The sequence below is a fragment of the Ostrea edulis genome, chromosome 5 (assembly GCF_947568905.1).
Source record: "Ostrea edulis chromosome 5, xbOstEdul1.1, whole genome shotgun sequence".
Lineage (NCBI taxonomy): Eukaryota > Metazoa > Mollusca > Bivalvia > Ostreida > Ostreidae > Ostrea > Ostrea edulis.
Window position 1 is genome coordinate 30,929,700 of NC_079168.1, and position 19,506 is coordinate 30,949,205.

The 19,506-nt window shown below is 34.5% G+C and overlaps 1 protein-coding gene and 1 long non-coding RNA gene across 3 annotated transcripts in view; one reads left to right on the top strand and one right to left on the bottom strand.

Annotated features, from left to right (window-relative positions):
• Positions 1-16,590, bottom strand: part of LOC125649904 (bromo adjacent homology domain-containing 1 protein-like) — a 32,422-nt gene extending 15,832 nt beyond the window's left edge. Inside the window, exons 1-2 of one of the 2 annotated variants that reach the window (XM_048877757.2) lie at positions 16,229-16,590; positions 12,463-12,569 (exon numbers count right to left, since the gene is read on the bottom strand). In XM_048877757.2, coding sequence (XP_048733714.1) covers positions 12,463-12,534 — 72 coding nt within the window. In that variant the 5' untranslated portion in view covers positions 12,535-12,569; positions 16,229-16,590. Of the gene's footprint in view, positions 1-2,803; positions 3,165-12,462; positions 12,570-16,228 lie in introns of those variants that run through there. The other variant, XM_048877758.2, reaches the window with a different exon arrangement.
• LOC130054835 (uncharacterized) lies at positions 2,243-4,841 on the top strand. Its single transcript, XR_008803165.1, has 2 exons — positions 2,243-2,416; positions 2,515-4,841. It is a non-coding gene; the product is annotated as an uncharacterized LOC130054835 (long non-coding RNA).
• Positions 16,591-19,506: the final 2,916 nt, after the last annotated feature.

Sequence of the window (19,506 nt, forward strand, 5' to 3'; positions counted from 1 at the left end):
TCTTACTGTGCAAAAATTCATTTCTAAATAATGTTTAGATATATTCAACAGAATCGAAATCTTCATTTTGATAAAATCTTAAACTTAGTTTCAATTTTCTTGGTGATTATGGTTAAAGTTGCATACAAAACTACCGTAATAGTAAATTTCTACAACAAAATAAAAATTTCAGAATTAGAGTTAATATTGCTTTAAAGAAGGACAATCATTTTGAACAAATCAACACCTCCATGGTTAAACAGAAATAAACTTCATTTTCAGGAGTGGCCTATGCATGACTTGACATAAAATGCACTTTTAGTCGAGAATGGGTAATTTACCGGCCTGGAATCTCTCTAACATGGGACAGTAAATGACATATATTGCCCTGATTTTTAAAATATTCCTTTAAACATGAAGTTTTACAGCTTTTATTTTGTGTACTGCACTAACAAGGATGTCTTCACGACACTTGGCATGATGAAATAGGATGTTATTTTTTTCTGTGACGTCAGACCTGTGGGTTACACTTGACATTCTGAACAGCAGTCATTGATTTTGTTGGGATTGAAGACATCTGTCGACAAAATTGAATTCTTTCAAATGTAATGATCAATTACCTATTTTGCACACTGGTTTATTACGTAATCAACATCTTTAAATCACCCTGTAAACAAAGTTTTGAATTGGTTCTTGCTTTCGCTCAATGTGAATTCAAGTGTGAATGATCATTACTCCATATATTAACTGTGCATTTGCAGCCCAATTAAATGGTATATTCATTTATAGGAAAGTTTTGATAAACATGAAAATCAAAGAAAAAGAAAAGATTGCATGTGTAACCTGTAAACAGGGGATGCTTATTCCTCCTGTAGTTCCAGGGGTCCTTGTTTGACCATGCTGGACCCAGTTGCACGACGGTTAGTTAGCTTTAACTAACAGTTAACTTGTCATTAACTCTTTCATTTATATAGTGTTAACTAGACGTTAACTGTCATTAACTCTTTCATTTATATAGTGTTAGACGTTAACTGTCAGTTAAACTTTATTAACATTTATATAGTGATAACTAGACGTTAACTGTCAATTAAACTTTATTAACATTTGTGCAACTGGGTACGGTTTAATTTAATTTAATTTCATATTTTTAAGAGGATTTATGAGATTGCAGATCACTGTTCATTATCTTCACCGTCTTCTGACCCCCCCCCCCCCCCAATCTCCATATGAGTGAAAAATTCTTGAGAAGGACATTAAACAAGATACAATCAATCAAAACCTCTCTCTCCCTTTTTTAAGTGCAAAATTAAGCCAATTAACATTTACTACAAATACAATTAAAATGCATTTATCAAGATTCACGGTCACTACAAAAACCAACATTTAGTACAATTAAAACACATTATTCAAGATTCATGGTCGCTACAAAAACCAACATAGTACAATTAAATCAATTTAATCAAGATTCATGGTCACTACAAACACAACTTTTTTTTAATATATATATTTGTTGTTGTAATGATTGGTACATTATAAGAGCAGGTCTTCTGCTGAATGATAAACTATTTTTGAAATTCTCTCTGATCTTCGATGTTGAAATATGATGCAAGATTCACGAGGATGAGGTACATGGTATAAACAAAGCAACACTGTTCAATCTTCAAAATTAGCTAATAACCCAAAACCAAGTCCAGCAAAATTAGGGTTGGGCTTTTAAAAATATTACGCATTCAGGGATTTTTTACGAGTCTGTAGAGGGCCGAAATTGCCAATGCTGAAAAGGGGTGTTGTTTTTTTTTTTAACAAAACTGACACCTAAAACTTCACAAAAGATGATAAAAAAGGTCAAAAGTTTTTGTTCAAAATTCCTCCCTCAGGATATTTTGGGCATTAAATACTATGTTTGTAGCTTTATTGCAAATTAAGGAGGTATGCTACACCAGAGAAATTTGAAATGGATGAAAAGTGGAGGATATGTACAACAATATTTAGACATTGAAAACTTTCAAATTTAACTTTATTTAGTCAAAAATGCAGCTTTAAAAGAAAGCAATCTGAAAAATAAATTAAAACCCCTGCTGGACTCGAATACACCATTTACAGTTCAGCAGTCGACGTGCTATTACCTACTGAGCTACTCAGCTTGGCAATGATTTTTGAAATGAATAAACAAATATTGCTAATATTTATACTTTCATCCATGTTTTAAAAGGAAGTCAACCATTATGACGGTGTAGAGTACCTCCTTAAGCTCGAGATCGGTATCTAGATATTTCTCAGTCTGACAAAAAATGTCGCTTAACTAAAAACACTATCATCATAAAGTCAGACTAGAAGATAGAGAAACCAAGAAGTCTATATTTTATATTTTAAACTAAAGATAGATCTTCACGTGAGGAATCCATGTCCCCTAACCAGCCTGACAAGTGAGCAGATGGTAAATTAACGAGACTAGGTCAGATATTGAACAGTCATGACAGTGAGAAAAATCTTTCAGTGGAAACATATTCCAAGGGTTTATTACTTCGATTTCAGAGAATAAAGTCAAGGTCAACAAAATTGGCACGAGACACGCTGCCTTATCATGGCATACCCACATACCAAATAGCAAAGGCCTATGTCAGAAGAAAGAAAATTTATGGCCTGGACTATATTTTGTATGAGAAGCAGAAGATGAAGCGGAAGAAGAATTCTGTCCCCGCGCTTCTGGGAAGGAGAGACATAATAAACAAAACCAAAGTATTCAAAATGTTGATGATTTAAATCTGAATGATTCGGAGGAAGAAAATTTTGTTATCTTCAGCAATAACTTAAGAACACTTACAGTCTGAGGTCCGATCCTAATTTCCTTTGTAAAATCCAGCTTGGACAATGCCTGGGTCATGGCTTTATTTGGAATATTTCCATCTTTCTTTACCACCAAAAACAGGAAATTGAAGTTTGCTTAAATCCATAGATAAATCAATTGGTTTTTATTTTTAACTTTAAGTGATTTCCCAATTTCAACCAATTATCGGGATTTTTTTCCCCAGTGTGAATGGCCTTGAAATCAAAGGTTGATTAAATCTTTTCATATGTTTACAAAACCTTGATACAAGACAAATTTAGTTAAAGTTACATGACCATGCATTGAAATGAAGTGATGAAGAAGACTGTTCCTTTCACAGTTGAACTAATTTTCACTATACCTATAAGTGGTTTTATGTACTCTTGAACTTTCTCTTCAAAGTTCTTTTTAAAACTGAAAAAAAAGTAATAATTTGTTTCATTTGGGCCAGAGAATTTCTCTTTGGTCTTGTCAACAGTTCAGATGCAGAGAACCGAATAGCTGCAGTTCTCAAAAAAGTTTTTAGTAAAGACTGCATGCTGCTAGGGCTATGACATGGACAATTAAGAAGAAATTATAATCCAACGCTTATCAACAACTAGAGCGTAACAATTATCAACATCACTGTCATTATAAAATTAGCAATGTCACTGTCATCATAAAATTATCAACGTCACTGTCATCATAAAGTTATCAATGTCACTGTCATCATCAAATTATCAACATCACTGTCATCATCAAATTATCAACGTCACTGTCATCATAAAATTATCAACATCACTGTCATCATCAAATTATCAACATCACTGTCATCATAAAATTATCAACATCACTGTCATCATCAAATTATCAATGTCACTGTCATCATAAAATTATCAACGTCACTGTCATCATAAAATTATCAATGTCACTGTCATCATCAAATTATCAACATCACTGTCATCATCAAATTATCAACATCACTGTCATCATCAAATTATCAACATCACTGTCATTATAAAATTATCAACATCACTGTCAGTATAAAATTATCAATGTCACTGTCAGTATAAAATTATCAACATCACTGTCATCATCAAATTATCAACGTCACTGTCATCATAAAATTATCAACATCACTGTCATTATAATCAACATCACTGTCATTATAAAATTATCAACATCACTGTCATTATAAAATTATCAACGTCACTGTTATCATAAATTATCAACATCACTGTCATTCTAAAATTACTGTTCATACCCTTTCCATCAAATTGATGTGTACATCTAAACGAATCAATAAACTTGTATTAAAAATGTGTGGTGTTTTTTGTTTGTTTGTTTGGTTTTTTTTAAATTACTACGAACCATTATTTTTTAAATTTCTGCAAAGGAAATTGGAAATATCTGTTTCATATTAAATGCTATAATACAATTAGATATGAAAATACACATAATCATATGAAGATGTCTAAGATATCTGATGAGGAGGATATTTGTTTGCATTAAACAATGTTAAGTAAGCTTCTTAAACAAATTCGCAACATCATAAAAATGATAAGTGTAACTTCATAGTGTCAATGAAATACTAACCAGGAATAAATCTCACCCTCCCTGCCTTTCTCTTCTCTCCCTATCTTTCTCTATTTCTTTCTATTTCTATCTTTCTCTCACTTCTTGTCTGTCTCTCTCTCTCTCTCTCTCTCTCTCTCTCTCTCTCTCTCTGTCTTTCTCTCTCACTAACTTCATATCATGCACAAATCAATTTGAGGTATGAATATAGGTAATGGTTGCAAAAAAAAAAAACAAGAAATGATTTAGAAACAAATGTCTCCCATGTGGCTATAGGTGAAAAAGATCAACAACTTTACAATTAGAATGTCTGTAGTGTCTGTGAGGAATATGGGTTATCTACTAGTCAGAGGCAACCATAATGATAGGTGTTCTCTCAAAATACTGAGCAGACATTTCAAAATAATCAGACATTTGAGCCACGACCTTTGACCTTGTGACTTGAAAACCAATGGAGACTATCTATTCTTTAAAGCAATATTAACCATCACCCCCCCCCCCCCCCCCCCACCCCCACCCCATCATATTGCAAAATATTTTATGATCAATGAGTCAAGATAACAACAAGATACATAATACTAAACAACCCCACGGACGAGATACAGACACATTTCTGCTCGGAGAATCGTGTATAATGAGTATAGTGATTAACATTTGTAAATAAAAAGATTTCTCTACTCTTTGGTGTTTCTTTTTCCTCCCCATTTTCTCATTCTGACAACATCTCATTTTAACTTGCTAGCCTCCGCCTTGTCGGTGATGACAATTAAATACAACAAATTTAATAATGGAATACTGAGCTGCTTGGATAGTAAGATATCTATCTTGTGAACTATATCGGAAGGGTGAAATGATTGGTGCTGGACATCTACTATTATACTCTGAGAACAAAAAGCGTGACAACGAATATATTTTTTAAAAAGAGATTATACATAAAGAGCTTAGCCTGGCATGCCAGTTATACATAGGTTACAGAAGACTGAAACTGATAAATCATGTTCTTTCTAAATAAAATATTGTTTAGACACCTAATAAAACTGTTCTTGTATGTGATTTAGGTGGGGGAAAATAAGAAAAGTGAGTCATCAGAAATGTGTGGCATCAGACTATCGACAGTAATAACAAGAGACTTCCTTACTGGTCACGAAAAAATAGGCTTCCTGGTGCAGTGATTTATCTAGGCTCCTTTTACTACTGGTAAAGGGTACCTTTCCCCCTTTGACAACAAAGGATTATTTCCCTTGGATAGGTAAAATGCCCCTTCAATTGTAGATACTACACAAAATTATATGAAAATTTTAATAAAAATCAATTTTATATGTTCTAAGTCATTTCTTTAATTGTCAAAGTCTTACAATTAATATAGATAATGATGAGTAATCAATCAACTTATATGTCAGTTTTGAGATATCATAATCCCTCCCTCCCAACAGCCCATGGTGAAACACTTCATCACATTGTTTACTATTACCCCCCTCCCAACAGCCCATGATGAAACACATCATCACATTGTGTACTATTACCCCCCCCCCCCCTCCCTCCCTCCCACAGCCCATGATGAAACAATCATTAACAGCCACATAGTAGGATGGTGCTTATCAAAAAATATCATGTACGATATTAATAAACAGCTCTGACATTTATCATTCATTCATGGTCTTCAAAAGTGATTTTATCTGAGGAATCTATATAAATATTTCATTAAGAAAAATCAATAAAGTTGGCTAATGTGATGTTTTTCTCTTTATTTTAAGATGAACAAATGATGAATCAAAAACATCAATTTATAAGAAATCAAAAGGAACCCAAAGTGATCATTTAATCATTTCTTAGAAATATTTACATGTACTATACTGATAAGAAGCAAGCATTCAGTTGATGAGGTATTACTTTATAAAGAAAAGGGTCTTCTCGCTATCGCGAGCCGACTCTCAAAAGTTAGTAAACAATATTATAGAGAGTGTATGAGGTGTTACAAACTTCGAGGATACAGGAAATTAATTCCCAATCATTCACACATTACCTCCTATATTGTTCAAGAAACCTAATATTTACATTTAATAACCGTTTTATTTGCTGTTTCCTTGTTTTCACTTCTCAGTGAAGGCACTATGGGAAACAAATTATTTTGAAAATGAGCAGAACCCTATGACCCAAATCCTAATGACTGTAATGTTTCTGTCAACAATCATATGCTCCAGTCAGACTGTAGATTGTACTCTGTACAAAGTATTTAAAAACATCTTACCTTTTTTTTTTACTATTCTAAATGCAAATTCGACAAAATGGCTATCATAAATAGAGTACTTTGTCAATTGTCACAATGTACAAACCACTGAGGAAAATTAGCAAGGATAGCTCTCCAATAACAATGCACTTTCTAAATTGAAAGTTATCAGTTTTGATTTTTTGGCAAAATCCACGGGGCCAATATAATAACTCCAAGCAATGCATATGATTATGATATGTATAACAAGGGCCTAGAATCGCTCTTCTGATAAATTGTACAACCCCACCATTTCTATTCTTAGCCTCTTAGTATTCTAAATCTTTAGATAAATCCTAAGAATTCAAAAAAAGTAGGTCAATGTGACCTACTTTTTGGTTTACACATTTTGAGAACCCAAGAAATATCAACTGACAAAGTTTGATGATTTTAAGCCAATTAGTATCTGAATATTGAAATATAGCTGTCAAATTCCAATCGTAAGTCATGGTGACCTACTTTTTGGTCAGCGAACTCCGAACATGCAAGACCCATCAACTGACAAAGTTTGATGACTGTAGGTCAAATAGTATCTGAAATATATAAATATAGCCGTCCAATTCCAAAAGTAGGTCAAGTTGACCTACTTTTTGGTCGAAACCCTTCGAACATGCAAGACCCAACAACTGACAAAGTTTGATGACTGTAGGTCAAATAGTATCTGAAAATATATAAATATAGCCGTCCAATTCCAAAAGTAGGTCAAGGTGACCTACTTTTTGGTCGAAACCCTTCGAACATGCAAGACCCATCAACTGACAAAGTTTGATGACTGTAGGTCAAATAGTATCTGAAATATATAAATATAGCCGTCAAATTCCAAAAGTAGGTCAAGGTGACCTACTTTTTGGTCGACACACTCCGTAGACTCAAGATGCATCAACTGTCAAAGTTTGATGATTGTAGGTCAATTAGTGACTGAAATATATAAATATAACTGTCAAATGCCAAAAGTAGGTCACAGTGACCGACTTTTTGGTCGATACACTCCGAAGACTCAAGATGCATCAACTGACAGAGTTTGATGATTGTAGGTCAAATAGTGTCTGAAATATAGTAATTTAGCTGTCAAATACCAAAAGTAGGTCACAGTGACCTACTTTTTGGTCGACACAAACCGAAGACTGAAGACGCATCAACTGACAAAGTTTGATGATCCTAGGTTTTATAGTGCCCAAAATATGCATCTAAAATTGAAAATGTGAAATTTGAATATCTGCAAAATTCAAAAAGTAGGTCACTGTGACCTACTTTTTTTATAAATACGTTTCAAGGCCTCAAGATGCATCAACTTACAAGATTTGATGATTCTAAACCTCTCGGTATTTGAAATAACAACTTAAAATATATCTATAAATGATAAGCCATAAAATTCAGAAAGTAGGTCACGGTGACCTATTTTTCAGTTGACGCATTTCAAGGTCCCATGATCCACCAACTGACAAGTTTTGATGATCATAGGCTTCAAAGTGTCCAAGATATGCATCAAAATTAATTTTAAAATAAATACCGGCAAAATTCAAAAAGTAGGTCACCGTGACCTACTTTTGAGACAACTTGACACAAGGTCCTAAGATGCATCAACTGTCAAATTTCGATGATCCTAGTCCTTATAATGACTAAAATATCAAAGATTTAAGGAAATATAAATTTAGGTCAACTTTGAAGTGACCTTGAGACCACGCCCTTTGCCCCAGGGTAATGCCTTGAACAATTTTTAATCTACAACATATCCTCATCCTTATGTGTAAGTTTGGTGATAATCTGCCCACTGGTTCTTGAGAAGAAGATTTTTTAGCAACCACTACTTTTGTTTGTATTTTCCTGATTATCTCCCCTTGTTAAAGGGTCACATCCCTTTATTTAGTATGTATGAAAGCCCTTGGGCCAATGATACCCTGTAACAAATTTGAAAAAAATTGGCCAAGGGGTTCTTGAGTTATAGCCCTTTTTCTAAAAAGTTTACGCACACCGCACAAATGGCCATAGCATTAGCTCTCTGAGCCGTTGAGACTTTCACATCTTTTATATTTCATGAATCATAAAGCAGTGCATTTTTATGAAGTAGTGTATTTTCTCAGTCTAATATGATCTTTATTTTTGAACTATCTTTCTTGATAAACAAGGAAGAAGACTTACATTTGGGGTTTAACCAATTTACATGAAAGCATAATATATATTTTGAGATGCAGGAATTTAATATCTGTTTGAATCAACAATCCAAAACCCGGATTTTAGACATTTACAATATAACTCAACAGAGAGAAACCAAGATTGAATCCATGGGGAAAAATTCCTGAAACTTGTTTTCACAAAAGAGAGGAATAATAATTATGTGCTGTTCTAAACTAATTTATAGCCACTTCACATTGTATAATTTACCTTTGGTGCAATAAGTGCATTTTCCAAACTCCAACAACACGATGCCTTCTCTGTTATTGTGCTCAAAAGTGACATTCATTTATCCTAATGCTTCCTCATTACAAAATTGTGTCTGTACAAATATTTTATCTTCCTTTTTCAATCAGTGAACTTGATTTTGAATAAAAGACTGGTGTTCAGGGAAGCAAACAGATCATATTAAAACAACCTTTGTGCAAAATGATTCTCTGAACAACCGTTTCTCTATTCTGTGGCCTGAAACAACAATTTCTAACCAATTTACCAGTTTGGCCTCCGACTACCAGCTAACTGACATGAATCCAAAACCATGACATAATTATATCTCTGTGCCTTATATACTATCATCAACTTCTAAGTAATCCCTCAGCTATCAAGTCATGGTCCTGAGAAATGTTTTAATTGACCAGTGACCTTGAGTCAAATGACCTTTGACCTTGATTTGGAGTCATGACACACTGTTTGGTCACAAGAAATTGTTGTCAAGAATGAGTCTCAAATGCCTTTCAATAAGAAAGCTGTACCCTGAAGTGATATTTCTAACTTTTCATGCCTTAAAACAATAAGCCCATGGCCAGTGTACATATTGTCTACTCATTAGCAACCTTCATGTCAAGTATGAACTTCTAATGTCTAATAGTAGTGACTGGGACAAAGCACTGTTTGATACAAATAACCTTGACCAAATGGCCTTTGTTCAAGATCGTAACACATTTTCTGGCCAAAGGTAACCTTTGTGCTGAATATCAGATTTCTAATGTTATATCCACTACAAAGCTGTGGCCCAAATGTAGAGATGTCAGAAGGTGGGTAGACAGACACACATGATTGATTTCTATATATACTACCTAACCTTTGTTTGTAGGACCTATTGTAGAGATGTCAGAAGGTGGGTAGACAGACACACATGATTGATTTCTATATATACTACCTAACCTTTGTTTGTAGGAGCTATTGTAGAGATGTCAGAAGGTGGGTAGACAGACACACATGGTTGATTTCTATATATACTACCTAACCCCCTATTCTAAATTCACTCATTGACATTGAAACAAAAATAATAAGGATGTGAAAATAATCCTTTATACAAATTATGATCCATATACATAAATGTATAGCTCCATCCTGGAGCCAAATTAACTTTGATTCTGGGACCTTAACTTTGATGCTGGGACCAGGAATTTCAGTTTCAGTAGAGGCCTCCAACTCATAATAACTATACATCCAGTCTCTGAGCTAGATGTTCAGGAATAAAACAAATGAGATTTTTAAGATTTATTAACCTGTTCTGCGTATAGTCAGTTTTTAAATCAAGGCAAGCTACTGACAAACAAGTTGATGGTACAGGGGTTTCAACAGTCTCAATTGAAGTCATCATTTCGCAAATTCTATGGTCGTTATAACGATCTAGTTCGTCAATACAACCTATCATTGGGTCAAATGCTGTCTGACATGTTTCATACCAATACGGGACTTTCGAGATATGGATCTACTCTGACTTTTATCGCGCGTTGAATGTAATTTGTAGGGCATGTCACTTCCGGATTACAATAACAACTAAGTAAACAAACATGGAATATTTCAATTGCTATCAATTTCCTGCATTTAAATGCTATCTTTGAAAGAAAGGAATCACTACAACCATTTTATAGGAAAATTCAATTGATTAAATTATGCGAGTTGGTGCGGGAAATAAATCTAGGGAATATCTTGAGGATATCGGTAAAACTTTACGCCTTGCATCCAATGGTATGCGTCTAAATGCGCCTTTTCCCTTCCATCTAACTTACACCCAGATACTAAGTACCAATAATGACTTGGATCGTCATCGTGGGACTGCGCATAGCTCTTTACGGACCGTCTGTTAGCGAAACACCATATGTATCGATGTCAACTTTGCCCTACAATTGGTTATTATCATGTGACCTTGGTGTATAAACGTCAAATATAATTGGTCGTTCCGGCATATCCCGAAAGTTCGGTATTGTTAGGACGTTCTTGGCACACTGATTTGACAACGGATAACTCCGTTTACCTGATCAGGATCTAGGGCTCACGGCGGGTGTGACCGGTCGACAGGGAATGCTTACTCCTCCTAGGCACCTGATCCCATCTCTGGAGTGTCCAGGGGTCTGTGTTTGCTCAACTATCTATTTTCTATTGCTTATAGGAGTTATGAGATTGATCACTGTTCGTTATCTTCGCCTTTTATTAGTGCTTTTTGGCTAATTATATTATCCATAGAGTGATGCCCTGGGAACTAGACCCTGACCTAGGGGTCATGACTTTCACTTTTAATAAAGACCTTCCTGATTAATTTTACTTTATGCACTCAGCTTAGCTGTTCAAATAATTTAAAAGAATAATGTATTTTCACGCTAAAAAAACATAAATCCTTGTCATTAGAAGTCCCTGACCCATGTGCCATTTTGTTAGAGGCTTCTCTATTCATAAACATTATATATATTATACCATATACTGATAAGCTTGTTAGAGGCTTCAGTACATAAACATTATCTGCTGATCAGCTTGATTGATGTCCAGATGTCAAGGAGAAGATTTAAAACAAAATAATTCTTTTTCACTGCATAAGGCATGGAGCCCTTTCACAACACTAGAACTTTGGTCATGAATTTCCCAATCTATTGGTAGAGGTCATATTCATCATGACTATGCATTTAGTTTGTCTGAGTATTTAAAAAATCAAAGAAGATTTTTATACATTCTCTACCTCTTACTCTCCTGGAGGGCAGGTGCCACAAAGTTTAAAAAAAAAAAAAATTTTCATGCCAATCATGGTAAAAATTTACAAGTTGAAATGTTTGAATGTTATTACCTGATGAATTTGACGACGGACAAACTCAGGAGACCTAAAATTCAATGTCATTACAAAAGACTAGAAGTCAATTAGCATTCTCCCCTCCCTGGAAGTTTGTTTTATATAAAAGGTCGAGGTCATCAACATGCTGGATTACACATACAATTAAAATGCTTACATATAAACTAAGGTTATAATGAAAGGTCATTTGACATGTGATGAGATAGTTCCCCATTCATACGACAATCTATTACGTGTCATATTTACCCTTCATAAAGTCAATAACGTGCCGTAAGGCGCAAGTGTAGTCATTAGCGACACGCTAAACTGCACGCACGTGCTTTGAATATTGACATTTAGGTTTAGCTCATCACTCTTAAATAAATTCTACAATTTTGTTATTTACAAACATCGTTCTTTCAATTCTTGTTGTTTCTCAATGAACTGACTCAAAAACACAACAATAACATACGCTACTGCATTATCCCCAATCAAAATCCGACAGGATGTAAACAAACACAGCCGTGCACTTCTTGCACCCTCATCATCTCACGCAAAGTACGGTGACAACAAGAATATCATTCAAATCTAAGAAATAATCATCTACATTCAACTCACCTCTTCTTTGCAGATGGAATCCTGTAAAATTTTTGCTTTTTCATTTCCTTCGCACTCCACGTCAGTCGCCATTGATTTATCTCAGGTTGCACTAATGACCTGTAAGTCTGTAAGTATGTATATATTCGTCATATTTACAAGTTCTTTTTATAGATCTGAGGTATTTATATAAATAAAGCCATTACATAGTAAATTATTATAATCTGAAATCAAAAAGGTAACAAATGTTCACATTTGAATAGTGAATGTGCTGATTACAGATGAAGAGCTCATGAATTCGGACGGATCTAGTGGTGGCGGGGAAGTGATTTACTCATTGGTCCGATCCGCCGATCCGGGCCCTTTTCTACAATTTCCCATTTAATATTATCTAGCATGCCTCTGTGTCTGGTCCCAGACCTTCGTAGGTGTACATGATTATTTCCGTTACAACATCGATGTGTACCGTGGTATGTAACTTGATTATGATTATGGCTAAGATAATACGAGTGGCGGATCCAGAAATTTATCTGAATAGGTGCGCAATAAAAGGTTGAAGGCTGTCTTGAAGCTCCAGTGGGTCCAAGGCAAAGCTACTGAGTTCTGACAAAATGATATGTATACATTTTAGTGCTTGTGAACATGTTTCTATGTTTAAATAAGAAAAAATGTTTGTGAAAAGCGGTACAAGCTCAGGATCCACCAATGAAGATTCACGACTTAATACCCCCCCCCCAAAATTAATTCTATTTGATAATGCTCAAGCAAAATCTGAATGTCAGTTCGTGCCTAACCTATATGGAGAGCCAGCTTAACATTTAAACTCAAATGATATATTTGAATTTATCGATTCATTTGATGCGCGCAACAATTCAATTCAAGACCTTTTCAAATAACAAATGATATCTTTGCGCGCATTAATTAAATTCTTTATAGCACTGATTATTGTGCTGAATTGATGCGTGCAATAATTGAATTGTTGCTATATTCAAACGATGATAATATCAACAATTGAATTAATTCAGTTGAAGAGAGCAATAATTCGAGCTGACCAATTTAAAGTAATACTAGTGCTAGCTCTCATGTTTGGTCTCGAAATTTTTTGTTGCAAAATTGTGATCTACTATTTCAATGACAGGAAAAAATAGGTTTATAAACTCTTGCTATCAATATTTGTGTTAGAAAACCTATCCAGAGGCTCTGAGTAAAGTGAAATTACATTAAATTGTCTTCCCGTACAAAATTCAATAGAATCTTAAACATAATTTTGATTTTGTGAATGACTATGGCAAAAGTTACATATACATACAAAACTAAACTATCGAAATAGCACATTTTTATTAAAAAATAAAACTTTCACAGAGTTATTATAACTTTAATTGATGCGCGCAATAATTGAATGATTGGTTTCTTTAATTGAATCAGTATTAAATCAAATGATCTGCGCAATCATTTTTTTTTTTTTAGAGAGAGCAACTATCCAGTTAGAGATACCTTCAATATCAACATATGAATTCACAAATTGAATTATTTACCTCTTTGCAAAAATTGTTGTAAATATAATTCAGGAAATAACGAAATTTTATTGAATATCACAAAGTTTGGTTATAACGAATTTCTTCCCTGGCCCTTGGCTGGAGGTTCGCTATAACCGTGTTTAACTGTATACAGTTGAGGATGATTGTGGGCATTGTTTCATAAATTTCAATTCAAGAGATCATCAAATCATTTACACCGATCTTCAAATTATTTCCCGAGCAATAATTCCACAACATTGATGCACGTATCAATTGAATTTATGAGAGCAATCAATGAAGTTTAAAACTTCCTTTTTTTTTTTTATATTTTTGATCCTTTGTTTAGATTTTATCATACCCTTTCTATTTTGCGACTATGTGGGTGCTTGCTTTTAATTTTGCTAGGAACTGACCTTTTCGATTTCGAGGTGATGAAAGCAATTTAGGATGGGGTTTGTTTTTTTTTTAATTCTTCTCATATAGAAAAAAAATAAACAGAAATGCATAAAATGTAAATAAACCAATTCATCTACACGATGAATAAATAACATTCATCGATCCGTTTTTCTCAGCAAAATAATGTAGATTGATTCAATGAAATCATATGCATTGTTTAGATTTTTAATAATCTTTATCCCCCCCCTCCCCCTCTCAACTTGCTATATGCATGCTGGTGCTTCAACTCCGACAGATTCTTATCATGTATTACAGGTGCGGATCCAGCTTTTTACGCCAGGGAAGAGGGTTCCAAACGCCTGGGAGTCTTGAAACTCCTGGATTTCTATGTTTTTAACATCTACTTTGGACAATACCAAATCTTTACCCAAATTGATGTATAACAACGAACATAAATGCAGATATGTCAGATATGCAACTACCAAGAATTATTGGTGTCACTGCTCAATAACCTTGAGTACCAAATAAAGGTCAAAATCTGAAGCTCTTCCACCGCTCCATATGATTGCGTTTTTCTCTAGAGGGACATTAAACTACACACAATCGATTATCACTGGACCTCAAATCTGAATTACAATCATAGCCTCAAATTTTGAAGTAACTACCACTGTCCTGTATAAAATATAATAATCTTGAATTTGGTCAAATGACCTTAGGGGGAGATCAAATGTTCATTAAAATGTAATATTATTATGTGGTTTTAAACCAGTCGCTTGTCTTTTTTCTTTTTTCACTAAAGTGTAATCGATGTCGGATGACAGAAACTTTCGGGAGATTTTATCCCCCTTCCCCCTAACTATTTGGATTTAGAGGGTGTTTTATCCGACATCGATCGTTTGATCTCGCATTTTATTGTTATTGCATAGTATTTGGCAAGAACAATGCCTGCCTATATAATATGGACTTCCCACAGCTAGGCAGCGGTAACACTGTTGAGATATAGATGTCACACGGGGCATATGTTTATTTGAGGAACAACGTACGATTATTATTTTTTATATACTCATATGGAGAAGACAAAATGCAGATCTTTACTGGGCAATCAAAAGCCATCACGCCGTGAGGGTCCTACGTGCCGACCCCCTACCGTGAACTCGGTTTGAACGGCCCCTTCTTATCAATTTTCATTATGAAATATTATGTCATAATCACCATAGAACATTGAATTTGGCTACTTTTCCTTATTTAGTAAATTCTGAAATAAGTACGAACATGCTAATGGAAAAGTAACACAATTTAGTCACTTCATTGTCATTATAAGTCATGTTATCATTTGGTCAGCTCTACTAAAATATAATAAGATATCGATGGAGGGTCCTTAATTCTCTCATGTAAGAGTTTAACACTTTTTATAAAGTTGACGAGCCAGAAAAAAAATCATCAGAAACAAACCTCATGTTGAGCCCGGAACACCCCCCCCCTCCCCCCCCCCCTCCTGAGATTTGTCAGCGTTGGGATCCGAGGACCTCACAAATCTCAGGGAAATGCAGGACAGAGCGTCACGAACAAAGTGTGACCGTGGACAAAGTTTAAGAAAAAATAAATGTAAAATGTTATATTTTCTGAAACTATTTATTTCAATTTCAAACTTTATTATCAATAATTTAATAATTGTCAAATTTTTATTCCTTTTATCTTATCTGTTATAATTATGAATTAGAAATGTTTATATTAATCAGTGAAAACAAAATCTGATGACAGAATTATTTAATAATGAACTGAATGTGGCATAAACAAAGTCATTTTTGTGATTTTTGTCCTGTGACATTTTATCCTATCTGATCAAAAGTCATTATTACGACTTTTTGTCTTACCGATTTCGTGACTTTTTGTCCTGTGACCTGTCTGTCTGTCTACGTCGAGGGGGAAGGGGGAAGTGTCCAGATCCTCGGTCTCCCCTCTGTATCCGCGGATCTTGACAGTTATAAATACAAACATAACAGGCGGACGCAATTTAGTCCAGACCATCGCCGCGAATCCCTAGTATATCGATTTAGGTCCGTAGGAATACACCCTCTCTCCCTCCTCCTATACATGTGATTTTTGTTAATTTTGATTTTTTAAAATTTTGATTTAATTTTTTTTTTACAAAACAGGTTTTCCAAAAATCAACAGGGAAGTTTTCCAAAAATTTGTACTTACATCAAGCTCCAGCCGTTTGAAATTGCTCTCCACGGGCCAGTAGAATAGCACGATTGTATCCCCGATTTTGTGTAGTTACACACTATCAAATAGTATGAAAGCCGATTATAATCAAAGAAAAGATTTCCAACTTCTCATCATTATCTTGTAATTAAGGGTTAATTTTCTCGTTATTACAAGGGATGATCTCCTAATAGGTTGACATATCCAATGACTACATCAAAGTAATCAATAGACGGACAGGCATTGTAACCGTACATACATACATGTACATGGTTTTATGTTACTGCGTTGTCTTCATCATGTATCTGTGTTAAATGTGAAAATATTATTGAAAATGACAGGATACAATGGGAAAATGAGATGTTCATACAAGATTACCTTGTATATTAAATGAATGAAAATATCACAGGCACCCGAAGTAAGGGTACTACTAAAAATAAGAAACATTTTGGCCTATATGTTGTAATTTAGTCATGAATTTAGTCCCCCCCCCCCAACAAAATACCGTACGGTTTCTTCACGGATCACTGGTTGTGGGCGGAGCTCATCTATGGTCATTGTTATGTACCTGGAATATACCTGGACAAGAGAGGGTGCATGGTGTTGTATATAGTTTTGATATACACGGGACATGTCTCAGGTGTGTCTGCAGAGTTTCTGTGGTCATATAAGGGTTGTAATCCTAAAGGTAGCTGACACACAGTCTACTCCCACCCCCTCTTTCTCCCTCTTACTCTCAGTCATTGACTCAATGAATAATTTCTTTTATAAATATAAAGGTATAATAAATTGATAATATAGATTATTTCAATAAGTTACAAAATTTAGAAATCAATATGGAATTAATGTTTGATTTCTGATTGTGTGATTTATAATACATGTGCATATGTATATAGAAGGGGGGAATACAACATATTTATAAAAAATTCATTGTTCAGGTGTCTTTTTTAAAATTTTGAATTATGAGAATATGGCAGTTGTGGATAGGTCAATGCTATCAAAACTCAGGTATACTGGACTTCCTCAAGATCTAAAGAATGCCAGTAACTATTGTTATCAAAACACTTCTCTGGGGTCCCTCCAGACCACAATCTCTGCAGATGTCACTCCTCCTGAGATCAATTGTTAAAAGTTTGATTGACATGCTGACTACCATTGATCACCATACAGGTAAATTTGTGTCTTTAACGAAAAAGAGCCGATTTTTTTGTCAGTTTTGCCTCCGACTACTAGCTAACTGACATTCATGAATCCAAAATTATGACATACTGTCTGGTCAGAATCAATTTCTGTGCCTTATATACTTCGAAGTTATCCATCAACTATCAAACTATGGCCCTGAGAAATGTTTTAACTAGTGACCTTGAGTCAGATGACCTTTGACCTTGATTTGGAGTTAGGTCACAAGAAATCTCTGTGTCAAGAATGAGTCTCAAATGTCTCTCAACAAGGGAGTTATACCCTGGACAGACATTTCGATCTTGATATTGTGTACTCATTAGCAACCTTTGTGCCAAGTATGTTCTAATGTCTCATGGTAGCGACAGGGACAAATCACTTTTTGAATACTAAATATCAGCTTTCTAATGGTTTAGCTACAAAGCTGTGGTCTAAAAGCAAGTATAGTAAGATGGTGGACAGACAGACATAAATGGTCATTTCTATATAGACTACCTATTTCTATATATACTACCTATTTCTACATGTATATATACTCTTCTGCAGAGTGTACGGCGCAGATCTAAGAAGTCTGATTTTAATTAGACTAAAGTACATATGGGAAAACTATTCGCGAGTGCATTTATTCCGCAATGTTTAGGCTACAAAATGTTGTTGTATCATTGCTGCCCCCCCCCCCCTTAAATCCGCCACTGACATATGCAGATAAACTTTTCACCAGTACCAAGAGATATGGTGCCGAGCGAAACACGTACTAAGTTATATACGTATCTGTAATTATCTAGAACTGTCCAGATCTTTTTCCTAATAACAAGTTAGAAAATAAGATTTTTTTTAAACAGATCGGCTTTTATAACTTTCGTAAAAAGTACCTTAAATGTGTATCATCTTACCGCTACAACCCCCCCCCCCCCCCCCATTGTTTATTTACTGTCCAAGTTTAAGAAAAAAAGAACCTACCACACAATACAACAAATAAGATTTATTGAAATGACAGAATAAACATTACCGATTGTGTCTTTCAGTCATTGTTGAACATAACTGAAAAGTGATTCAAGCATTATCAAAAATAGATGATCAAGCAGAACCAGAGTGGGGTATTTTCCGTTATTTTTATATGCAAATAAAGATAAAATGGGTGACTATTTTTGATAGTTATAGTGAATGTGAATAATGTAAGCTTAAAGTTATAAAGGATCAGTTCCCCCTTCCCAATTAAGAAATATATTGTTTTAACGATCCCCTCCCCTGATTTGGGATTTTTCTGAAAACAACTTTTGCTTTATATCTTATTTACTTAGTTTTTGCTATTTGTGTGTGTTTTGGTTTTTTTTCTTTTTTCTTTTCTTGATGCTAATTAAGAATTTTAGACAAGATACATTCTTCTCCCATTTTGAAAAACGACGATAATTAAGTTTCTGAAAAACTAACCCCCCCCCCTCCCCAAACCACCACACACTCGCATCTCTACATAACAAACTGCGACTCGTGCATGAATCTACTATCGCCATTACTTCTGCTTTACTGGTTTGAGAAGAAGAAGAACTAAAAGAAGCGGAAGAAGAAGAAGGGGAAAAAAAGAGGGAAATTTACCAAAACCAGTTCAAAATTAAGAGGGGTTGGTCTCCACACAAAGAAATCAGTAGATCTTATCACATTATTCGCCACATTGTGTACCGAACTACATGCAGGGATCTATGTGGAAGTCAAATTCCCTAAGTTTCAAATGGAAATTAAATATTTATGAATATTGCCCAGCTCACATTAA